Source organism: Ahaetulla prasina, chromosome 11 (genome assembly GCF_028640845.1).
Source record: "Ahaetulla prasina isolate Xishuangbanna chromosome 11, ASM2864084v1, whole genome shotgun sequence".
NCBI classification, from domain to species: domain Eukaryota; kingdom Metazoa; phylum Chordata; class Lepidosauria; order Squamata; family Colubridae; genus Ahaetulla; species Ahaetulla prasina.
The window spans coordinates 20,667,420-20,693,121 of NC_080549.1; the positions used below are offsets into that span (position 1 = coordinate 20,667,420).

The window sequence follows — 25,702 nt, forward strand, 5'->3', positions numbered from 1 at the left end:
ACTCGCTGGCTCGGTTGACGCGGGGTTGGGGGGTCGTGGGAAGGCGCCCCGAGAGCCGCCTCGCCCTCTCCCGAACCGGGGCGTCCCCATCGCGGCCCGAAGACCTTGACGCCACAAAAAGGCAGCGATCCCCGCTCAGCGCATCCGCCGACCCGCCTCCTCCGGAGCATGCGTCCCGCTCTCCGGACCGGGTTCCGACGCGCATCGCGGGCCGTGACACGGGCCCAACGGCTCAGCGGCCTCTCGCCGGGGCTCCGGCCGGCCGGGCAGCGTTGCTGAGAGCGTCCGGAGGGGCGGGGGTGGGGTTCGTTGCTCCCCCGCGCGGTTGCGAGTGGGCAGCTTTGCGGGAAGGGCTCCGGCGCTGAAGGTGGGAAGCCCCCCACTACTCCTCCAGGCGGGCGGGGTGACCGCATCGCTCGGGGGAAGAGAGGAGGTCGGGCAGGGCAGCCAGCCTCTCTCTGCCAGGCTTCCCTCGAAGCTCGCCCGCTTGGAGCGCTTCCTGCAAGAGGCGACCGGCGCGTCCTCGCTCCTTCCCGCGCTCGGTGTCCCCGTTTAGGAGAACCAGGCGCCCCGAGAGCCGCCTCGCCCTCTCCCGAACCGGGGCGTCCCCATCGCGGCCCGAAGACCTTGACGCCACAAAAAGGCAGCGATCCCCGCTCAGCGCATCCGCCGACCCGCCTCCTCCGGAGCATGCGTCCCGCTCTCCGGACCGGGTTCCGACGCGCATCGCGGGCCGTGACACGGGCCCAACGGCTCAGCGACCTCTCGCCGGGGCTCCGGCCGGCCGGGCAGCGTTGCTGAGAGCGTCCGGAGGGGCGGGGGTGGGGTTCGTTGCTCCCCCGCGCGGTTGCGAGTGGGCAGCTTTGCGGGAAGGGCTCCGGCGCTGAAGGTGGGAAGCCCCCCACTACTCCTCCAGGCGGGCGGGGTGACCGCATCGCTCGGGGGAAGAGAGGAGGTGGTCGGGCAGGGGCAGCCAGCCTCTCTCTGCCAGGCTTCCCCTCGAAGCTCGCCCGCTTGGAGCGCTTCCCCTGCAAGAGGCGACCGGCGCGTCCTCGCTCCCTTCCCCGCGCTCGGTGTCCCCGTTTAGGAGAACCAGGCGCCCCCGAGGCGAAGGAAAGGCCGCCCAGAAGCCGGGGCGGGGATCGCGCTCCTTTCGCAGCAGCACCGGCAGCCTCCCGGATTGGGCCCGGGTCCGACAGCCCCCCGCCTGCCTCCGCGCCGGCCGCCCCCGAGCCGCCCCTGCAGTAGCGGCAGCCGCGCCAAGCGCTCTGCGCCCCGGAGCTCCGAAGGCGCAGCGTCGGGCCTCTCCGGGTTCGGCCCTAGGGGACGATGGAGGCCATTTGGCTCTACCAGTTCCGCCTGATCGTCATTGGGGACTCGACGGTGGGCAAATCCTGCCTCATCCGCCGCTTCACCGAAGGGCGCTTCGCCCAAGTCTCCGACCCGACCGTGGGCGTGGATTTCTTCTCGCGCCTGGTGGAGATCGAGCCCGGCAAAAGGATCAAGCTGCAAATCTGGGACACCGCCGGCCAGGAGAGGTTCAGGTGAGCAGGGCTGGGAAGCATCGCTGCCAGGATGCGCCTCGGTCCCGGATCGGTCCTTGGGGGGGTTGGGGAGGGAGGTTCCCCTTCGCTTGGAGGGAGAGGCAGAGGGAAGGACAGAAGACCCTCCTGGGCCGGGTCTTTGCCTGGGGGGGAAGGGCACCTTTCATTGAGTCAGTGGGGAGTTGGGTGGTCTTTGGTCAGATTTAATCCCACCCCCCTCCAAGGCAAAATCTATGGCAGGCAGCAGTGATCTTATTTACTTTCCAAGAAAGAAGTTTCCCCCCCCCCCCCGGGGGTGCAGAGAAGGATCTCCAGACCTGGAGAGCGGAGGACAAGGGGTGCCACCTCCAAAATGCACCCCTTCCTAAGGGTTTGATGCAGCAGGGTTTCAAGCCGAGCTTGTTCATGTCCCTTGCCTTCTCCTTCTTGATTGGGAGCCTCGTCAACAGTTTGGGAACCCAACTTCTAGCCACCATGGACTTTATAGGGGCCACGATTAAAGGGTTCTATTAGAACGGGGCAGACCCAGGCTCAGGTCCAGCCTCAGTCCTGGAAACTCATTGGATGACTCAGGGCCAGTCGTTTTCTTTCAACCTAGCCTACTTCCCAGGAACGTTGTGTGAATGAAAAAGAGAGACCTGCCCTCAATTCTCAAAAAAAAAAAAAAAAAAGTGGAAAGTAAATGCACCAAATTAAACTAAATCTTCCCAGGGGCAAAGGTGCCACAATTCCTCCATCAAGAGGTCAATGCCAAGGCCTCTGGTGGCTCAACAGACTAAGCAGTCTGTTATTAACACAGCTGCTTGCAATTACTGCAAGTTCATGTCCCACCAGGCCCAAGGTTGACTCAGCCTTCCATCCTTTATAAGGTCAGTAAAATGAGGACCCAGATTGTTGAGGGCAATAAGTTGACTTTATATATAATATACAAATGGATGAAGACTATTGTTTAACATAGTGTAAGCCGCCCTGAGTCTTCGGAGAAGGGCGGGATATAAATGCAAATAAAAAAAAATGCCACAGCCTTGTTGTTGTGTGCCAGACAGGTAGTGCTTAATATTTTTGGTCAGAAAGCTAGAGATGCTAGAAAGGAAATAGCTTATGCTACCTCTTCTAGAGATAAGGTATGTTTGTCCCATGGAGAAAACTCTTCTGTTTCTAGCCCTACCTTCTAGGGAGGACCTGTGGCTCCTCTCTTGGCTCCATCTTGAAAGCCAAAAACCAGAGAAGAAAACCAGCCTTCACTCAAGACATGACTTCGCATCTGGCACTCTAGGCCTTTGATCTGCTATTCAGAAATGGACTTGTTCACCAGAAAGCTCACAGATGACTAGAAATAGAAGCTATAACCAGAGAGAAGATTTGTCCACTTCACAGAAGCCAAGACCATTATATAGGTCTCTGCTCCAAACATGAGGCTCTTTTCTTACACCTTTCTTAGTCAACAGATAGTTGGCCACTCTCTTGAGAGCCATGGAAGGCAATGAATTATACTGGCCTGGGGTTCCATCTCTTCTAGTAGATTCCCGATTCCTGCCATACCAGCTTCACGTCTTAACACCAAGATCAAGCAAGAATGAGAGAAAGAGCAAGGGGGAACGTGTTTGATTGCCCCATCCATTTGAAGGTATCTCCGCAAGTTTGGAGACCAGCTGCAGCCAAGAGGCCAGGTGACTGGCAAAGACCAGGAACTGGAAGCACTGATCCACAACAATTATCCAGTCTGATGAAGTAGGTTCCAAAAGGCAAAAGAACTTCCAGAGGAAATGGAGCAGAGCAACGATGACAACCGTCTTTCCAATGCAACTAAGTGTCCCAATGGACTTGGCACAGGGCAGCACCAATGGCTGCAACTTTGGCAGGCAGAACAAATACTAGGCAAAAGTAGAAGTGATTCTCTGGCAGCTGGATCAGTACTAACTGCCCCAGCAGTGATGATCTTTTGGTCTCTGGGATAACCAGAAAGCAGGGCATCGGCCTCGAAGCCATCAAATCATGTCAAAACCGAATGAATTACCTTCTCCTTTCCTCCCTCAACGGAATGGCAAGGGAAGAACCAAGGAGCTCTGGATGTAGTGGTATGTCAGAGGAAGTGGGAATGAGGCCCAGTAGTACAGGAGAGACACAAACCAGCCCAACATAGCCTACTATGGCAACACCCAAGAGGAGCATGCCTCCCCTGGGCTCAGTCTACCCACACAGAACATGGGAGCAACATCTAGGTCACCTCTCTGACTGTGAAACAGTCTTCTGGGCTAATTGATAATGAGCTTCAGAATATCTCATGTGGAAGAGAAGCTGGAAAAGAAAGGAACCACCACCCTTATTTCCAGAAGGCCTCAAATGAATCATTTTCTTCTCCCTTCTTCACACACTTGCAATCTTCTTTGGATTTGCACAGAAAAAGAAGTAGGAGATCCCAAAAGTCACGACTAGTAAAGACCCAGGAAGGAATTGGACCTTCACCCTGGCAGTATCAGAAGCAGAAAGAGGGTCAGAAGAACAAGGAGATGGGCCGCTGTTCCTCAATCAGTATCTTCAGTTAGTAATGCAAAAAGTCATGAAGAATCTGTTTAGCCTGCAAGACCCGAAGAGCTAGTTATGTGAGATCCCCGTGGTCCATTCTTCCTGGGATTCAGATTGAGAGGAAGGCTACCTGTCTAACCATGGCTTTACCAATCTGCATTTTTTTTCCACCAGAGACTCTGTTATGTTGACATATTCATGGTGATCTTAATGTTAGCAGAGGCTCATCCTGGATCTGGGCTTCAACAATCCCAAAATCAGTGCCTCCTACAAATATCCCCTACAGTTTCCAGCAGAATGACCTTTCCATATTTCTTCAGAGAGAAAATCTCTGAAGTGGATAAAGCCAATCACACTCAGGACTGCGCCAGATCCATGCCGCGGTGTGGCTCAGGCTGTAAGATAGCCTGTTATTAAAACACAGCAGCCTGCAATTACTGCAGGTTCAAATCCCACCAGGCCCAAGGTTGACTCAGCCTTCCATCCTTTATAAGGTAGGTAAAATGAGGACCCAGATTGTTGGGGGGGCAATAAGTTGACTTTGTAAATATACAAATAGAATGAGACTATTGCCTTACACACTGTAAGCCGCCCTGAGTCTTCAGAGAAGGGCGGGATATAAATGTAAATAAATAAAAAAAAATGCTGGAAAACAAGCTGGATCTCCCAGCCAGGAACATCATGGATCCTCTCAGCCGTATCTGAGACTGATAAGCTGATAGCATCATTGATTTCGAAACTGGTAATGCCAAGAGAGTTAAGAGAGATGCTCACAGAACCAACAGAACAGAGTGGTTCAAGCAAATCCATGAAAACCAGTTCTAGAACCCAGGGTTGAAGCTACCACTTGTATCATCTTTGGTAAGATGACCTTCTCCCAGATGTCCCAACAGAAACCAAACGCCAAAGGAAGGCATCAACAGGTGATTCAGAACAGCAATTGACTGCTTACACTGAAATTAGGTCCATAACCTTTGGAAAGGTGGCATGAGGAGACGATGACTCAAGCATTGGGAGATGGATCACCAGTTATTTGAAAGCTGACAACCTCGCAAAGGCTTTCTTGGGGGAAAAACAATCCGAGGAGTTAAGTCAACTTAATCGTAGTGGAAAATATGAAATCTTTGCCCTAAATTCTGAAGAACTGGTACAAACAACTCCCGTCTCTTTCAGAGGCCAACAAGATACAGATAACCCTATGATTCTATGTCATGGTGGCTCACTTATCATAAAAACTGACCTGTGCTTTCTCTTCAGTTTCAATGCTATCCAAAAGAGGTCACAAGGCGATGCTTGAGGCATGGGTGATATTAATTGCTTTATTCTGGCCCTGGAGAACACTTTAATGCAGTGGTCCTCAACCTTTATAGTGCTGCGACCCCTTTAATACAATTCCCCACGATGTGGTGACCCCTTTAATACAATTCCCCACGATGTGGCGACCCCAACCGTAAAATTATTTTCGTTTTGAATTTATCGTGCCTGAAGCCATATTGGCTAGCGATCTGAACTGCTTGCGATTGTCTTGAGGACGGAGGCATTAAAGCGGAGACTCCTCCCCTATTAAGTTTATCGCGCCTGAAGCCAGATTAGGCTAGCGATTGGGAGTGACTGCAGCTGGATTCAGAGGGAGGCATCAGAGCAAAGATTTCTCTTTTTTAATTCATTGCGCCTGAAGCCGAATTCGGCTAGCGATTTGAAGAGCCTGCAGCTGGCTTGTGAAGTCAACCATTGGAGCGCAATTCTTCGACTCGCAGGTATACTTCCCATATTTCCGATGGTCTTAGGCGACCCCTGGCAAATCATCATTTGACCCTCAATGGGGTCATGACCCACAGGTTGAGAACCGCTGCTTTAATGGATGAGCAAGGAGGCTGAAATTCAGACTTCCTGTCCTGTAGCAGCTGACATCCTAGATAGGCAAGGGATATTTACCTGAGCTACATGACGCCATCCAGTTATTCACTGTTTCTCTTCCTGGGCCTTGTCACTGGTTCTTAGGGTTTTCATGACTGCTTTCTTTCGACTTACCAGTCATGCTCCCAATAACATGCTAACCTGCAAGGCAGTAAGGTAGTCCTAAATCTGTCTAGGAGAGGTGACAAAGGATTTGTGTGTATTCCATAAAGATAAAGTGGTGCTAAGATTGGATTTCTGCTTCATGCCCCTGGCCAGTTCAAGACTCCACCAAATAGAGGAGATTGTATCTTCACATATCTGGCAGAATGAACCAGGAACAAGTTAGATGTCTGCTAGGCCTAAAGAAAATCCTTCAACTCAAGCAAGACAGAGGGCTGATAGCCTGTCTACAGATCAGGAAACCTGAAGAGATGAATTATATAATCCACCATCGGCAGGAAGGCCAAGAAACACTCTTGTCCAGTCATCCAGCAAGAAATCCATTGGCAACAGGAAGTTTGGTTGTGGCTGGGTTGTCATCTGGCCTCTTGGCTGCAGCTGGTCTCCAATAGGCACGACATTTGGAGTCCCATTAATGGTCCTTTGTATAGCAATCACCTGGACAGAGCTATTCATGTTCATAGACATATTTGCCTCCACAAACACAATCTTTGAACACATGGTGCCATTATCTATACAGGTTCTTAGTCATCCAAGTCATGGTTATCCCAAATGTACTTTTTCAAACGACAACCGGACTTTGTTTTTGCTAATAAAGTCCTGGACTTCATTAGGAAAAACAAAATACTTAGGAAAGGACTAAGTCATAAGTCTTAAAGACAAAGTCCTAAGGAACGAAGTCCTTAGGAAATACAACATCCAGTTGCCTTTCGAAAAAGCACCTTTGGAACATGATGCCATTTACTGATCCTACCTAGGAAGTCTAACCTAGTTTATATCTTTCTTACCTGCTAACTTTTTAGTTAGGCGATCAAACCGCAAGGCGATCAAACCGGTCAGTCCTAAATGAGATCAACCCTGACTGCTCTTTAGAAGGCCAGATCCTGAAGATGAAACTCAAGTACTTTGGCCACCTAATGAGAAGGAAGGACTCACTGGAGAAGAGCCTAATGCTGAGAAAGATTGAGGGCAAAAGAAGAAGGGGACGGCAGAGAACGAGGTGGCTGGATGGAGTCACTGAAGCAGTCGGTGTGAGCTTAAATGGACTCCAGAGGATGGTAGAGGACAGGAAGGCTTGGAGGAACGTTGTCCATGGGGTTGTGATGGGTCGGACACGACCTGCAACTAACAACAGCAACAACTTTTCAGTAACCAAGAATGGTGGTAGAACTACTTCACAGCAATAGGACCTTCCATGAACCTTTCACAAGAACAATTCGATGTATATAGATGTGAAGTAGTATCAGAAGCAAAGAAAATTTGCAAACTTGAGAAGGAAGGAAGTGCAGATTTAACTTTCACAATCTTTGAAGGAAAGAATTCAACAACCTGTGTAGTAGTGGAAAGGGATTGATACAAAGTTATCCAGAAAGAGCTTTGTTGCAAAGTGGATATGAACTTGTACTGCCTAATCCTAGTCTATTGTGGTTAACTCAATTCAGATCACCCTAGGACAGGGGTCTGCAAACTTGGCTCTTTTAAGATCCTTTTAAGGCTTTGCTGGCCGAGGAACTCTGGGAGTTGAAGTCCACAAGTCTTAAAGGAGCCAAGTTTGCAGACCCCTGCCTTAGGGCAAAATGTGGAGTTTTTTGGTTTTGATATGACTCTAACTATTTTGATTTATAGTTTAGCCTGATAAAAAGATCCAGCCATATCATAGATTTATTAAAATTATGATTCACTGTGATGCAGTGGGTTCCAGTTACAGAGGGGTTCAACATTCCAAGCCATAATGTACTCAGCATGTTCTGGGACCACAGCCATTCTGGCTACACAATGGCTTAGCAAAACTTTCAACTATTCTGGCTGTATTACTATCACACTGAACACCAGGCAAATCAACTACATTTTGCCTAGCATGTGTGAATTCTGCTGGGTGGTTAATTCAAAGTGTTCCATGCTCTCAGGCAGAGTATCACATACTTTGCCAATACCTACTAATATTGTGTCCTCTAGCTTATTCTGGTAGGATCAAGTCCAACAAGGAACCATGTTTTGCTGGCCACAATGACTTGACTTAGACATTGTGCTCTGAAAGCAGATTATATTTATCACAGTGTGTGACATTTGTCATGAATGGGTGGCAAGGTAGTCCTCGACTTATGACCACAATGGAGACCAGAATTTCTCAATTTCTGTTGTTAAGCAATGCGATTATTGAGTCATGCCCAATTTTACCACCTTTTTGCCATTGTGGTTTAGTCAATCATTGCCCTTTTCAAGCACATCCAGCTTTTCCCTTTGACTTTGCTTGTTGGAAGCGAGCTGAGAGGGTCATAAATGGTGATCAAGTGACCCCCGGATGCTGCAATCATTGTAAATACATGTCCGAAGCCAAGCAACCAAATTGTGATCATGTGACTGTGGAGATGCTGTTGGTTGCAAGTATGAGGACTACCGGTAAGTCACATTTTTCAGTCCCGTGATAACTTCGAATGCTCACTAAATGAATGGTTGTAAATCGAGGACTAACCTATAATGCAGGGGGTCTCCAACCTTGGCAAGTTTAAGCCTGGCAGTCTTCAACTCCCAGAATTCAAAGCTAAGCAAAGCTGGCTGGGGAATTCTGGGAGTTGAAGTCCGCCAGGCTTAAACTTGCCAAGGTTGGAGACCCCTGCTATAATGCACTTGTAGGAACTGTTCCTCAAAACAGTGGGTTATCTCTTTGCTAGTCTTAAAAAATGCAGCATTAATCAGTTAAATGAGGACCAACTGATTGGATTTGTGCAACATGCTAAACCATGCATGCAGTTTATATACTGGAATGGCAGAGTTTACTCAGCATAGTAAGCCAGGGTTTGTAAAACCAGCTTGTTGAACAAGCCACAGTTGATCTCTATGCACAATATAAACCACAAGCCATCATTTTAATGCCATAGTGGCTGGGCTTGAACCACACATTAAGCCCAAAGGAATCCAGCTTGGATCATATTCATATAGCAAACCATCTTTTGGATCGATTTGTATCTGATGGATGCCCGCAAGACAAAAGATTAGCTATAATTTGGTGCTTGCATTTTAATTCTTTCTGATGATCTTTCTTCCTCTCTTGGGTCTTTGCTCTCTTCCAGATCCATTACGCGAGCCTACTATAGAAATTCCGTCGGTGGCCTGCTCCTCTTTGACATTACCAACCGCAGGTCCTTCCAGAACGTCCACGAGTGGCTGGAGGAGACCAAGGCCCACGTCCAGCCTTATCAGATTGTCTTTGTTTTAGTGGGCCACAAATGCGACCTGGACACGCAGCGGCAAGTCACCCGACATGAGGCCGAGAAACTGGCCCTCGCCTACGACATGAAGTACATTGAGACCTCGGCACGGGATGCTATTAACGTGGAGAAGGCCTTCACTGACCTGACTCGAGACATCTATGAACTCGTGAAAAGGGGGGAGATAAGCATCCAGGAGGGCTGGGAAGGGGTCAAGAGCGGCTTTGTGCCCAACGTTGTGCACTCTTCGGAAGAAGTGGTGAAGTCAGATAGGAGGTGCCTGTGCTAACTGGGAAGTCCCCGCGAGGAGGAAGGAGGCTGACTCTTGAGTAGCCCCAACGGGTTCCATTCTACTCCACAAACTTGGTGGGCAGACAGAGAAGGTGCAGTTCGAGAGGCAAAGCACCGGCGCTTGGACTGCTGGAGGACAAAAGCCACAAGGAGGCTATAACCCCACCATGTACGAATCAATCCAGATGCATGTTCATGTGGTAGAGATAAGGCCATGGGAGTCTGGAAAAACGGGGTAGGGATAGTCACCATCAATGGGTTTTATGTACCCTGGTTTAAATAGATTCATCTATCATTGCTTTTTGCTTTTCTTCTTCTTTTTTCTTTTTTTTTTCCTTTTCTTTTTCTTTTGAAGCCATAGTCCAAATCGCCTACAATTAGGAAGTGTATTTAGAACAGGGACAAAGGAAAGAGAGAGAAATCATGGCTTCTCCAGAAATCATATGCTTGCTACCTTTTAATAATCACCATGGCTCAAATAATAATAATAATAATAAAAGGCTTGCTGCAATAGAAATTAAACAAGTTAAAACATTGCGGAGCCACTAAAATTGAAGACAGAAAGACCTTTACTTTATTAGTTCCAGTTTTGATGTCTCAAAAGCTTCTGGGAATTTGATAGTTCAGGTTCCACCATTAACCTGGGAAGAACTCACCAATTGAATTGGTAAGATCAATATTTATTGGTTCTTTATGAGATACATAGCCACATTCCTTCAAGAGCCTAAGGGTACATCATGCTCCCCCCACCCCCGCTTATTTTTCTCCAGAAAAAGCAGCCCCACAAAGGAAGCTGGTGACTGGCCAGAGTCAAAGTCATCCATGGTTGAGGGGCACCTGAAAGACTCTGGGTGTCCCCAGTCCTAGCCCAACATTTCAACCATTACAGTACCCATACTGATTCTCAATCCTGAAAGGATTCCCATGAAGATATTTTCTAATTGAGCTCTATGAGTCAAGTGTGCAATACTTTCCATTTTAATGTTAGAATTACACAGTGATGAGTATTCCCTATGTATTTGATGATTCCCTCCCCCCTTCACTTAAACCATGTCCAGTTTAAAGAAATCTTTCAGTTCTTGCTGGGTCTTTCATCCAAGATCTGAAGGAATTGGAATCTCAGTTGTTAAGATTTCTGCAAGAAGAAGTAACCCTATTGATTTATTACTAATAATGGTTATTAAAATACATGATGCCATTTATATTCTACCTTTTCTCAGGGAGTCCCAGCACACTTATGTGGGCTCTCTTTCCCAATACCACAAACCTTTGAAGTAGGTTGGACTAGGAGGTTAACTGGTCCGAAGTCTCACAGCGAGACGTTGATCACCCCATGATCACCTCATTAGATCACCGTGATCTAAGTCCAGTTCATTATCCACTACATTCCTTAATGAAATGTTGGAGGCTGCTTGGGCCACCTGGAAAGTTGCATTCCTATAAGCGATAAAAAGAGGGGGGTTGATGTGTGTGAGAGGGGGGTACTATTTAATCAAGAATGTTCTAATTTTCTTCTGGAAAAAGCCAAGATCGATTAAAGTTGAAGTAGCATTGAAACCATGCTTCCTGCTCTTTGCATGTTGCATTTCCTGCGAGTCCCAGCTGAAAAGAAAGAGGATGCATGGTATGATAGGCAAGATAGAAGACATGCAAAGCAACCATTGTTTTGCAAGTCAGTTAACTTGCGAGTGTTGTAGTTTTAAAGGCCTTTCTTTCCCTTCCGAACATATTATCAATCATTTAAGCTTTGCTTTAAGAAAGCAAGCTAGATTAGTTAAGCAAGGGCACTCATGACACAACCTGGAATTCTTAAGAGGAAAATCAATGTCTTCAAAATAAAAAATGATTCGCTTAGTTATCAAGAGATGGATGTGAGCAGAGGGTCTTGATGTGAGCAGAGGGAAGTAATCAGCGACTTGCAAGTGACATATGTTGTTTGGGAGATGCTGAATGATGGGAAACGGCTTTTAAAACCAAGATGAACCTGTGCATTTTCAGCAGCAGTTCCACTTTTTCTCTTGTTGATTATTTTGCATCTGGAGCTGAGCTTTTTTTATGGCCAATCTGAATGCAGAAAAGAAGGAAAGGAGGGTTGGATTCCTTGAGAGCATTGTAAACATTCCTGAAGAACGTTTAGGAAGAAGCCAATGTTAAAAGAAACAATATTAATTGGAGTGTTGCTTTCTTTTAAGGAAATAGTTTGCTTTGAGGCAGAAAAGGGCTACACTGTTTTTAATGACCTACACACATCCAGGGCGTTTACTTTTCTTTTTGGGAGGTGACTGTAATAATGTAATAATCAGCAGAAGCCACAAGTAAACATGCATCCCATTTGTTAAGGCCATTGAGAAACTTTTATAGTAATACAATAGAATAAGGGAGGAAGCCCACATATACTCAAGGCAAATTTTTTTTTATCAGCAAGTCAGATTTAGACTAATCTCAAGAATGTTGCTCGCGTTGAACCCAGGAGTAAAATAGATTGTAGGATTGGTTATATTTTGCATGCTCTGGCTCAAATTGTAGCTTTATATAAGGAATAAAGATAGAAAGGCAAATGCTTCTGCCTCTTAACTAATTAAAGACGTTTTAGTCAACCATCTGAATTTCTGCTGAATAATTACTTAAACCTGCATATGGGGGAGGGGGGAACATTTCTATGAAACAAAGAGGTTGGGTTCTTTTTAGATAGTATCTGTGGGTGTGACAAACAGACATTACTACTATTGTAGAAAAATTCCAGCTTCTTACATAAAGGATTGCTGTTTATGATCTGGTACATGCTTGCATTTAATATGCTTTTTTTAAAAAATAGGTCTATTTCCCCAGGAAGGGAGGAGGTGTTAGCAGTTTAAGTCAATTAATCAAATTGGATTTTTAGAATCAATCTATCCAGCTGATGAAATGTTGGAGCACTTTTAAAAGCTAGCTTTTTTCAGATAGCAGAATAAAGGGTGGGAGGAAGTGAAGATAAATCCATGTAATACTTTCGACAAGCGTCAGTACATTCGTTGGAACTTCTTTTGTTTCATTCTGAGTTTTTTCTATAGTTTTCTGTTTCTGCATGATTCACCGGTGACTTCAGATAACTTCTATGATCAAATTAAGGCAATATGTAAATTACTTTTTAAATGCCTGTTTACCAAGTGTTGAAAGTTATGCTTAAGTATCTTAGGTTACAGTTGCTTGTAGATTTCATCTGGATTTGGAATAGTTGATCCATTAAAGCAAAATAATTAATTCAGAAGTGATTTTATAAATATGAGCCTTATACAATAGACTCTTCCATGTGCTGTTCAATTCTCTAGAGAATATTTCATGTACGTGTACATTGTGCATATGTGCACAAACAGATAAAACTTGGGCTGTTATAAAACCATGTACATTGATGGGAGATAAAGTCAGAGAAGAGCAACAAAGATGATTAGGGGACTGGAGGCTAAAATGTGCCTAGAATGATTGCAAGAATTGAGTATGTCTAGTTTAATTTTTTTTAAAAAGACTAGGGGTGACATGATAGCAGTGTTTCAAATAGCGATGGGATTGCCACAAAGAAGAGGGGGATCAACCTATTCTCCAAAGGCAGGACAAGAAGCAATCAAGAAGAGAAGCAACCTAGAACTAAGGAGAAATTTCCTGACAGCGAGAACAATTAATGAGTGCAGTGGTTTGGCTCCAAAATTTGTGGGTACTCCAACACTGGAAGTTTTAAAGAAGAGATTGGACAACCATTTGTCTGAAATTGTATAGAATTTCCTGCAGGGGGTTGGACTAGAAGATCTCCAAGGTCCCTTCCAACTCTATTATTGTTATAGTCTTTTCAGTGGCACAACTCACTTCCTCTGGATTTGAAGATGCATTCAGGCCCAGTTTGGTGGTATTCTTACAGCACCCTAACCTTTGATTGTTTTAAATTTGGTTAGTACTTTTTTGGCTCAGCATGTTATTGGAATCCAGCCAATGGCACTATGTGATGTTAAGACAAAATTTAACATCGGTCTAATCTGAAGTCTAAAATCAAGAACACCTCCTAAATCAGCCTTTACTGGATGGGTTATGGAGTGAATGGAGGACTTTCTACATGTAAAGTTCAATTGTGAACCATCACCATCCCCACTACACCCAGGGAGTTTTTGGTTCCAAACCTAACATTATAAATATTTGACTTCCTTCTTGGGTTTTTTACTGTCTCAGGAACACTCTCTCCTGAGAGTGCATCTGCATCTCTCCTAGGGATATGGCAGGTGACTGAGAACCCCGATTGCCCTTGATTAGAAATTTCCCTAGAAAATTTACCTGGCAAAAGCTTTTGTTTGTTTGTTTACCTTCAGTAAATTTTCCAAGTAATCACAGAATCAAAAAGGAAAAAGGAGGGATCTAGAAGATCGTGTAGGAACATCTATTGGCCTTTTGGGGGCCATGTGCTAAGATTATTTACGTGATTAAAATATTATTTTTCTTACTGTCATTTAAAAAAAGGAGCCTGGATCCAGCACTAATCTAAATCAAAATCTATGAACTAGCATAGCAGCAAACGCCTTTCAATTTTTTTCTGGGTTAATACTGACTTAAATTAAGAATAAACATCTTTATTTGTACTATCATGTATTAGGATGACACACAGAAAATATATTGGAAGATGAAATGGAATGGAAATGTCTAATAATCCTGATAAAAACCTGCCAGTCTTTTTCTCATGATTTACATTTGTAACCCCTCTATACAATTAGCAGCGTACCAAGAGTGGGGGAGGAAAAAAAGGATTCCTGCCTTTTAAAAAAAAAAATGGAAGTGGTTTGATTTTGTAAACCTGATTTTCTGAACTGATTTGAGATGATTTCTGACTAGTGTAAGAGAAAGGGCTAACGAAGCCATAGGAAGCTTCGTTTTCTTTCTGCTATCTGGCAAAATCCAGCAAAAATAGAAACAAGCCGTTTATTAGTTTCAAGTTCACAATCTTAGTCTGCATGCTGGATTTAAAGAAAAATCCAGACCCTCCAGATATATAATTATTCTGTACATTTTTGCTAGCTTTCTGTTATATGACTGTAATGAAATGTGACGCAATATGTTGTATTTAGCTGTGTGTGGATGAAAATTATGCTCGCGCTTAGCAAAGCAGTTAATGTGAATTTGTGACATGCAATACATGTAAGGATTACTTTTTTATTTTCCACCATTTTTCATGAAACCTCGAGTAACTCTGTGTACATGAACTGTGGTGGGAAACTCGCCCCCTACTCCCCCACAGATTAGGTTAAAAATAAACACCACCCACTGTTTGCCATGGAATCCAATTTTTTTTTTAACTTATAGACATGTGCCGTCATTTGAAGTATTTTAGAATTGCCCGTCATTAAGCACAACCAGAATGAAAAGATTCTAAGCAATATAAATGGGATAATATTCCAATTGGATGACCGCCAAGGTAACCCCTTGCGATATTGGTTTATTGGTATCATGCGTAGCTACGTCACCGAAATGCATCCATAAAGGTTTGTGTTGCAGATTAATAGTCCCTTTCCCAAATGCTACAGGTGTCAAATGAAGATGTTTCCTACAGCAGCCTCTGCTGATCTCTGGCCCTGGACATTTCATGGACATTTTGGCAGTCCAAGGAAGGGGAGATTCTTGTGGTTGGCTTGGAGTAACTCTATACTGGGGCCCTGAGGGAAATGTAACTAGTTATTATACTCAGAGCACAGCCAGTGCTACTTTTGGTGACCAGGTATGGTTATCGAAGTTCACTGTTGCAAAAGTGAAGACTGACTGGATGGCATTTTGGCCAGAATCGATTAGTTCTTCAAGAACTAGCCTTTTTGGTTGACCTTATAAAAGAATTCCTCAATCGCTCTAGCTCAGCTGAAGTTACCATGAGCTGGGTTGAAAGTTAAAATTATATGGCTTTCCGTGAAACATGAAGATGATCTGAGTCCAACAGATACTTGGATTACCCAGTTATTCCTTTCATTCCACCCTTTTTCGCCTTGGTGTCTTGATAGGAAGCACTGATCTTTAGCTAAGTTACCCAGGAGATTGACTGAACACATTTGGAGGGAAACCAGAGTATGGAAGTCTGGATTAGTTTCTTCAGTTTGTTATCCTGCAAATTTTCTGAACATCAGTATCATTGGGGGGAGGGGGAACATTTTTCCTATCTCTCTTGGAAGACGAGAAAAAGATAGGATCAAAAAAATGGAAAGATGGAAAAGGATAGGACAGAAAAGATGGAAAAATTTGCAACAGTGCTGCGGCAGAATAATAGATTGAGACTTAATTCCCAGAATTTTGTTTTAATAGCTGCCTATATCCAAGTCATTTCAGTGTTGAGTCATTTTTTATTGGAAAAAAGGACCAAAAAGTCTTCACAGTACGCAGGCATGTTGATTTCATCATGGTGCAGAAGCCAATGTTGATTTTAAATGTTTTTGAAGTTTTACAGAGTTATTTTTAACAGTACTAATAAACACTAGTTTTAAGGAAGTGTTGATAATCTTAATCAAATTATATATTCACTTTGGGAGTACTGCAAAGATATATTTGGATTTTTTAAAATAACAAAAGCAACTGGGAAGTTGCAGGTTTATTTAACAAAAATGATTTTTGGCAATATAAGCATGTCTGAGTTTTTCATAATCAAGAGGACTGCTTCTTTTGTTCCTGCTGCAACTGAATTAAATAAAATACCCTTTTGGTTTCTTTTTTGGTAAAACACAAATATATACTTTGGAATCTTAAGGATGTAACACCTTGAGACTCCATTCCTGAGTATATCTGTATGTTCTTCGTTTACATACCGTCTTTATTTTTTCTCAACTCAAGTACATGCCTAAGGCTCCTGTTTTGTTCTATTTCTCTCTTCACTATTTTAACAAGAAACATTTTGGAAATGTTAGCACATTTTAAATTTTACTGTTTTAATATAAATGAAATAATAGTACAAAACTTTACAGATATTGTTTATTAAATGAAACTAGAAGCCAGTTAACATTTGCACTGAACAGTGAGGTGAAACCTAAGCAGTTACGGTAGTTACACTGCTAATTTGGCGATTAGGTGTGCTTCAAAGAAAAGGTGTCAAGGCAACATTTTTGCAAGGCTTCCTTAACAAGCAACATGGGAATAACATTCAACCTGACAACACAGCTGAGCTGCAATACACCATTTATGTTCCAGAAGTTGCAGCAAGTATCTTTGCAAGTGTTGAGACGTCTGGACCAAACGGGAAGAATGGCCAGCATGTCAGTAAAATGAAGCAAAGTATTAAAAAATTTGGCTGCCCGTTTAAAAAATCAGGAGAAATTGATATTTACGTATACAATAACCAACTAAGACCACAAACAGAATTCAGTGTTTTATTATTTAACCCTTCAAAGGCTAATTGTGATCTTTTGAAGTACCAAGATGAGCCATTCTACGGAACAAAATTAAACAGAAAACGTCTGGAGGGTGAGATTAAAGGGGTCATTTGCCAGAAACACAACAATGTATTCACTCTGTCACATCAGCTGCACATTTGTCCCCATGATATATTCTGTGGACCTCTTTAATAAATCTTGAGCATCAAAGAGTATCTGTGTCTTACAAAATGACCCTTTCTAATTCCCTTGACTCAAATCCCAGATTGATGAGGGGATTCTTCACTACATACTGTTGTGCCTCCTTTTCCAACAAGCCAATCGCATGAAGCATGCATGGGACCAAATAAGATTTGCCCTTTTTTAAAAATAAAAAAACAAAAGATGCTCGCCATTATGTCAACAACCAAAAAGATTAAATTAAACACAGTCCATCAAAGGCTGAACCGAACGGTAGTTTAAAAATAAGAAAAAACAAAACCGTATTTAAAACTAGCAGAACTATGCCATGTTCTTAGCAGGGTCATCCTTGTTTCTTCGCTTTACATCCCAATTATAAACTCTGGCCATATCTGCAGTCAGAGGTTAAGGAAGGTATGGTTCAAAAGCAGACGTAATTCCCTTGCATTTTCCTGCTTCGCTGACACCAAGGCAGGTTTAATCTTCTCATCGTTCCCATCACCAATCTCTTTCCACTTATGACTGTATGACTGTAACTTTGTTGCTGGTAATTCTTATGATTTATATTGATATATTGACCATCATTTGTGTTGTAAATGTTGTACCTTTCTTTTATGTACGCTGAGAGCATATCCACCAGGTCAAATTCCTTGTGTGTCCAATCACACTTGGCCAATAAAAAATTCTATTCTATTCTATTCTATCTATTATTTATCAAAATAAAGTGTTCCCCAATGGTGCTTAAGAGAATAGAAAAGCTGATTTTCCCAAGCCAATGCCTTCCAGGTGGCTTTGAAACGTCCATAACTCCACAGCCAACACAGAGAGACCAAGGAATGCTGGTAACAAATTTCAAGGAGGCTTTTTCACTACCCCCTGTAAAGTTCCCCTTTTGGGACATCCTGGATCCCCTGCTTGTTTAGAGAAGCAGCAATGCTCATTTGAAGCTCTCAACTGAGAGGATAGAATATTGACAACCAAATAGTTTATTCGTGTATAGTTTTGAAAAATCTGTCTGCTGATATTTGTTTATAGGATCAACCTCTTCACCGTCTACTAAATATAGACATTGGGTGAAATTCTTCCTACATTATACTTAAGTAGCAGCTTATGATGATACAGGAGATGATTACTTCAGGCTCCAATTCATTAGAAGAAAAAATAGCTTATTCTTTTGACAAGCAGCCCAGTGAGAAAATAGCAACAATTCAAGAATGAGCATAGAGATAGGCAGAGAGAATAAGCAGTCTACTCAGTAATGCAATGTATTTTCTATACCTGCTTCAGAAATATAAAGAACTATTTGGAATTTCTCCTGAAAGGGAGCCCTAAAATAAGCAATATTTTAACGAAACACCTGGAGTATCCATTGGCTTTTCCTGCAGAGCAGGGGTCCCCAAACTCTGGCCTGTAGCCCACTACCGGGCCACAGCTATTTGTAACAGGGCCGCATAGCATTGGGCCACTTGCACAAGTTGAGCTATGCTTGCATGCTGGCCTGATGCTCACATGGCTCTGTTTCCCCCCTCCCCCCCCCTTTCAGGCCGCCCTCCCAAGCTGCAAAGGCTGGGAACCGCTGCTTGTAGAGGAAATAGCTTAAAGCCTAGATTGAATCTGCACATTATCAAAAAAATAAAAGTAATATGCTAAAGGCTTACGTTTATGCAAGGCAGAGGAGTTTTGTTATCAATGATCGTGATAATAGGGATCATTTTTTCCCCCAACAGATCCTAGATTGGTAATGCATCCACTGTCTTTAAGTGGATTTGACGGTACCTAGCTCTGAGAGTCCACTTTGGCTGAAATACACAATAGAAATACAACTCTTGGAACTGCAATTCTTTGATACCTGGTGCTGTCTTGAAGTAGCTGAGTGCAAATGCAATGAACAAGCAGAGGTACACCCAACAATCCAACCGAACATTTGAACCTCAAAAAGGATACTGACTTCTGTAGTTGTAAATTGATCTCTAAGGAAATCCAAATCTTCTTCTAGGGATTCAAGGTTTTTTGTAGCTGTGCTAAGATTTTTTTCTAGCAGTGCCTGGGCTTCATCAATATCATATTCCAGCATAACATTGGCCTAAAGGCAGCATTTAAATGAAAACATAGTTTTATGATTCCTTAAAGTCAAAGTAGAGTTGACGCTCAGCTTTTGCCATTTGGAAGATGCTGACCTGCCATTCATAGCAGCTCTAGGCATAAGTAGAGGCAGGTAATTGGGACTAAGGACACCGAACTTGCCCATTCCTCTCTACTGGTCTTGGTGAACTTAATACCAGTTACCAGCAAAGGCCTGTGGAACCATAAACCTGACACCTAACCGATGACTGAATCCTGAAAACTGCAAAAATAATGGATGCAGCTAATCTCCGAACTGTGCCATGAAGATGAGAATCACATTACTGACCAGCCATTTTAATTCTTAACTCATACATTGTTTCAGGATATAACTCTTTGTTTAGTAAGGATTTCCAAGCTGGCAAACTATGTTTTGCAAGGAAGCCATGGAAGAGAATTATACATTATAGTTTGCCATATCAGATAAAATAAACAGAAAATAATAAAAAAGGAAGAGTTTAGTCTCAAACTTCAAAGCACCAAAGTTTGGTGTCAGCATCTAAAATAAGTTTGCTAAAATAACATCACTGGGCTCCCTTTGAAGTGGCTTAGGTATTCTTTGATTAAAAAAAAAACTAGTCCTGCCTTAAAAGACAGAGATTCCTACCATGTAAGCAAAAAGGTTACATTAACTTTTTACTAGAAAATTCCCAATATGTTACAACCATATTTAGAACTACAATACATTCAGCATCGGAAGAGGTGCTTCACTTTCTACTAATTACTTACCCCTAACCAGAGACAAACTTTATCTGTAGGAGGAACTGATGCTTTACAGTAGACATTATCTGCCAATAAGAATCTGGTTTCCATCAGGTCTGTAGATTCCTTTGGAAAGACAAATCAACATAATCAAAGCAATGGTTTATAGAATATGTTTAATTTTCTATCATGATGAAAATAAAGATCTAAAGCTAACCTGTTTGTTATAACTAATGGCATAGTGATGTGCACAAGATAGGATATTTCACTGAAGTTGTCTAGGAATACATATACTGCTTAGAACTAATGAATTATTTCATTTTTCAATTGGACATGGAAAATGATGCTTTATTTCCAAAGGAATTACTCAGATAAATATTATGACTCAAAAGTGCTTAGGGTTAGCCGTAATATTGGGCATGACTCCCTTAACAACCACCTTGCTTACCTACAGAAATTCTGGGCCCAATTGTGGTTGTAAGTCAAGGACTACCTGTACTTACCTTCTTCTTTTGCATGTGTTTTAAGATCTCTAATGTTTGTTTAATTTCAGGAATTTGACTTTTTAATCTGTAAAATAAAACATTTAAAATATTATTTTTATCATTCTTTATTTGGAAAAAAAATACCCAACATTTTGATTCATACTAAAAGTGTAGAAAGTAAGGAAGATGACCAGGGCAGAAATATACAGGAACTGTTACCTAGGCAAAAGAGATGAAGCATTTTTTAAGTCCTGAAAGATGAGATAACACTCAGATGTGGCTCAGACACTTCCCTGATTCACTGGAGTAAAAGAAGGGGACAGAAGCACAGCGCAATCCGACTTGCAAGACTGTGGTATTATAGCTAATCTTAATAAAAATAGTTTTGTTTTAAGCCTTCTATGGAATTGATTTCCTGGATGGTCCAACCAGCTAAGCTGGCAATAAGTGAGACAGTGGATATTAAATGTTCTCTTAGGAAGAAAACAGATGAGTCACAAATAAGTTACTTATATATACCATTGCTAAATCTGCACTACTATTAATCTTCTCATCGTTCCCATCACCTATCTCCTTCCACTTATGACTGTATGACTGTAACTTTGTTGCTTGTATCCTTACGATTTATGTTGATAATGTTTCCTGATTATTTGTACCCTATGACTATTAAGTGTTGTACCTTAGAATTCTTGATAAACATATCTTTTCTTTAAGTATACCATGTTGCATATGCACCAAGACAAATTCCTTGTGTGTCCAATCACACTTGGCCGATAAAAAATATTCTATTCTATTCTATTCTATTCTATTCTATTCTATTCTATTCTATTCTATTCTATTCTATTCTTTTCACCATGCACGACGACCCCTCACACAACACACACAAAAAACCAGTATTCTCTTCAGATATAAATGTAAGAACCAGGACCTACTGTCAGTTTACTCACCTCTGAACTGATACGGCATTTTTTTAAAAATAACTTTCAGTGTTCCCCATTACTGAATGGGGAATGAGCATTAAAAGCTCTACTTGTGGCAGAATAATTGTTTTACTATATTTCAGTGCATTTTATTCAATTTCTTCTGATAACCTCAAATGTATTTCAAGATGCACAACATATAGATGTGCCCTTACAAATATTTGAAAATTAGTAAGCACAAAGTTAGTTATAAATACCATCACCTAGATCTGTGATGGCGAACCTATGGCACACATGCCACAGGTGGCATGCAGAGCCATATCTGTGGGCATGCGAGCATTGCCTAGCTCAGCTCCAGCGTGCATGCGCGTGCCGGCTGTTGTGACCCAGGCCCAAGTAGATAGTAGGAAACTCAGTTCGTGAAAAAGCAAACTTTATTTCAACAGCTGAGAATTACTTCATTCCCAGAAGTAATTTAGTTCAACTAAATAAAATAAAAAATCCTCCCAACACAAATTCCTCAGTCCTATCGCAAACCTTTGCCAAAGGCCTTTCTTGGGAAACGTTCAGAAGTCACAAAAATAAATGGAAGATGTAGACGAAGCAGAAGATGAAGCTACCAACGTAGTTTGCTGGCAAAGCCCAGACGCTGTTGCTGGTCTATTTTAAGCCTTATGGGAGGGGCCAATCATCTCTTGGTCCTACTCCCGAGTTGTCCTCTCTGCTTGAGCTGCTCTTGCCTTCTGGCAGCTCTTCTTATGCGTGCATTAGGAACAGGCTCCTCCTGTTCCTCTGCCCTACTACTATCAGTCTCTGGAGGCTCTGGAGTCCGCACCTCACTCCCCGATGGCCCTGGCCTCACCTCAGCCTCAGTCCGACTCTGCTGCCAGTTCCACAGGCTGCTGGCGGACCACAACACTGGCCAGCTGATTTTCGGGCCTTCTGGGCCCACCGAAGTCAGGAAACGTGTTGTTTCCGGCCTCCGGTGGGCCTTGGGGGGGGAGGGAGGCTGTTTTCACACACCCCAGACTCCAAGAAGCCTCTGGAGCCTGGGGAGAGCAAAAAACGGGCCTACCGGGTCCACCGTGCCATCGCATACCAAAAGCGGAGGGAGCGGGGAGGGGTCGTGCACGCATGCACGGGGAGGGGGGGCACTGAATTATGGGTGCAGGCATCTGTGCACGCGACTCCCCCATGCTCCCCCCGCTTTTGGCACGCGACGGCAAAAAGATTAGCCATCACTGACCTAGATGATTATGATGATTTGAAAACTTCCTGTAGGGACGTTTGTATTAAAACTTACATATTTCAGTTGCTTATAAAGATATGTATGTTGGCAAATATTACTGGAAAGAAATGTCTGAAAAGTTTAACAAAATAATTTACATCATATTATGCTTGGCACAGAAGTGTCCAAATTTTAGAACAGCCCTTGTAAAAGTTATCGTAAACATACCCACCTTCTTTTCTTCTGGGCAAGATTAAGCTCCATAAATTTATATTTTTGGTACTGTTCATCCAGCTTCTTGAGCACTACATCTGCTGTTTCATTTCCTGGCTGTTTCATGAAAGAATCTACATCTTCCTTAAAGTAAGAATACACATATATGGTTAATTCCAAAACCACATCATCAAGCTGATGAGCCAATAATTTGTTTGCTTGTTTTTTTTCACATCCTGGCAAGAAGGATTGGCAAAATTGGATAATCAGCCCATCACTGAAATGCTTTTGGGTCTCCTCCTCAAAATCATTTCCACCTACTGGTTCACTTAAGTCTCTCTGGTTAGCTGGGAAGCAAACAGTGGTGGAGAAGAAACAAAAACAAAGCACTGAACTAAACTTCTAGAAAATATATAGACCTGTTCATGCTCTTTCCTAGGCAACTACACAATATGCTTCTTCCAGAAAGTTTCCTGTCTTCCCAGACTGGTCCAAACGAAGAACATTACATCATAACAATAGAGTAACAGTCTTGATTTAACTCTCTGGTTACAAAATTGGCTGGGAACTCTTGGACTGATCATTATACCGCTGCTTAGCGTATTTCATGAAGGACTTTTTTTTTTAAAAGAACTAGGTGGATGAAGAACCAGCAGTCAATGGAAAAGACCCTACACGCCACATTCTAGGAAAGACGGCAGATGAGTATGTTACAACCAAGGAAGTATTTTCTGTATTAAGAGAAAGATTCTTAGATCCAAAACTGTTCTGCCAATCAGGTTTGTGATACAGGAGCTTAAAACCAGGAATGCAATAGCTCCATTCAACTTGACGCCTTCAGCATCTGACAAGACAAATATTTACAAGAAGCCTGCTTTTGGAAGGGGGGTTGTTTTTTGTGCCTTTGAACCGGTCTTGACCTCTAATAGCCTCCTGGATGAGTCCTGCAGTATATTTTGCCTTGCCTTCCTTCTTCCTGGGTTGACAATGATGGGGACCACAGTTAACTGGCTAGCTTTGGGTCTAAGGTTGGATAGGACTCCTATGTCTAGCCTGGTGCCTTAGGCATAACCTCCAATGGTTTACGCTTGCTTGTCACACTACTTTCTTCATAAAGCTATGAAGGACTTCATAAGGACTGCCCCAAGGTCCTCCAATTATCTTCATTTCATAGGCAGGACTGGAACTCAGTCTCCCAGTTCCTAGTCTGGTGCCTTCAATCCAATGCCAGCTAACTGTCTTTGCCTTTAAGTCAGTCTTGACTCTGGGCAATTGCCTAGATGAGTCCCTGCAGGGGCTCTTTTGGGCAACATTTTTGGAAGTGTTTTGCCAATGCCTCCTTCTTGGAGACAAGGGAGAATGAGTGGCCCAAAAACACCCAGCAGATTTTGTGCCAAAGGTAAGGCTAGAACTCACCATTTTCTAGTAATTAGCCCAAAGTCACCCAGCTGGCTTTTATGCCTAAGGCGAGACTAGAATTCAGAGTCCCTGATGATTGGCCAAAAGGTACCCAACTGGCTTTCAAGCCTAAGACAGGACCAGAACTGTCTCCTGGTGTTTGGCCCAAAGTCATCCAGCTGGCTTTCATGCCTAAGGCAGGACTAGAACTCATCCTCTCCTGGTTTCCAGCCTGCTTTCTTTAACTCCTGAGCCCAACTAGCTCTTGACTGCCTCATCTTCCATAAACTTCTGCAATCTCCTTTTAAAACCACTTTCATTCTCATCCTTACACTCACTGCAGGGTGCCAAAAGCACGCAAGAAAACTAAACTTCCCCCAAACATTCATTTCCAGCACTACCTGCTGGGGATGCTCCCCCAAAGATAACAAAGAGAGGAAAGAGACCAGCCAGATGCCTGTTGCAGTGGATGCCCAGGATCTACAGAAGCAAAACTGGACTGGCTCATTTATAGGAAACTGCTTGTTTATTTCATTTATATCCTGCCTTTATTATTTTTTACAAATAATTCAAGCTGCCTAGAGTAGCCCCAGGGCAGGGGTCTGCAAACTTGGCTCTTTTAAGACTTGTGGACTTCAACTCCCAGCAAAGCTGGCTGAGGAACTCTGGGAGTTGAAGTCCACAAGTCTTAAAAGAGCCAAGTTTGCAGACCCCTGCCCCAGAGCAAGATAGGTGGCAAATACATTTAATAAACCAATAAAGTGGCAAGCATATCTAAGACTCCTCCTCCACTTATTTACCTCACAACAACAACCCTGTGAGGTGGGCTGGGCTGAGAAAGGGAGAGGGATTGGCATAAGACGGTATTGGAACAGAACAGAGCCTCTACCTTCAAGGGCAGTATACCGGTAAATTAGGCAGAACCCCCCCCCCATCACTTCTTTCCCAAGAAACAGGATCTTTCCCCGGTAAGTGCCCTTGAGCAGCTCCCACGGACTACAGCGCCCAGAATCCCCAGCCAAAGCTGAGGGAGTCACCACCCGGACCGCATTCGGGAAAGATCGCCGCTTCAGCCCTTTCCACTCAGGCACAAGCGCCGATCCCGCCCGAAGAGGAGCCTCCATGGAGACAGGCAGTCTATCTCCAACGGCCGGCCGCGCGGGCCCTAACCGCCCGACAGAAACGCAGCGCGCATGCGCAGGAGAAAGCGGGCGGTTGGAACGTCGCCGTCGCTTTTCCCCCGCGTCCCGGCCGCTCCGCCAAACCTTTCCCCGCTCCCTTGCTTACGACGAAAACGGCCTCGGGGATGCCCAGGTGAACCCTCTTGCCGACGTCGCCGGTGCCGCTGGCCGGGCCGTCGCCACAGATCGCCTCGCCGCCGGTGGCCGCCGCCATCTTGGGGAGGGAAGGCGACCGCGGCTGGCGCGCGCCGGCTCGCATGCGCGGTA

At 43.7% G+C, this 25,702-nt stretch overlaps 2 protein-coding genes across 3 annotated transcripts; one reads left to right on the forward strand and one right to left on the reverse strand.

Annotated features, from left to right (window-relative positions):
• Positions 1 to 675: 675 nt before the first annotated feature.
• RAB39B (RAB39B, member RAS oncogene family) lies at positions 676 to 16,365 on the forward strand. The gene is made up of 2 exons (XM_058197129.1): positions 676 to 1,544; positions 9,221 to 16,365. Exons 1-2 carry the CDS (start codon positions 1,330 to 1,332, stop codon positions 9,645 to 9,647), a joined length of 642 nt encoding a protein of 213 aa, XP_058053112.1. The 5' UTR covers positions 676 to 1,329; the 3' UTR covers positions 9,648 to 16,365.
• Positions 16,366 to 16,990: 625 nt separating this feature from the next.
• Positions 16,991 to 25,699, reverse strand: VBP1 (VHL binding protein 1). Of its 2 annotated transcripts, none has more exons than XM_058197127.1 (6): positions 25,542 to 25,699; positions 22,876 to 23,000; positions 20,514 to 20,580; positions 20,038 to 20,136; positions 19,132 to 19,270; positions 16,991 to 17,579 (listed from the first exon to the last, which is right to left on the reverse strand). In XM_058197127.1, exons 1-6 carry the CDS (start codon positions 25,692 to 25,694, stop codon positions 17,509 to 17,511), a joined length of 654 nt encoding a protein of 217 aa, XP_058053110.1. In that variant the 5' UTR covers positions 25,695 to 25,699; the 3' UTR covers positions 16,991 to 17,508. The 2 variants fall into 2 exon arrangements, with proteins under 2 accessions (XP_058053110.1, XP_058053111.1); XM_058197128.1 differs by having other exon boundaries at positions 22,876 to 22,996; positions 25,542 to 25,692.
• Between the last annotated feature and the right edge of the window lie 3 nt (positions 25,700 to 25,702).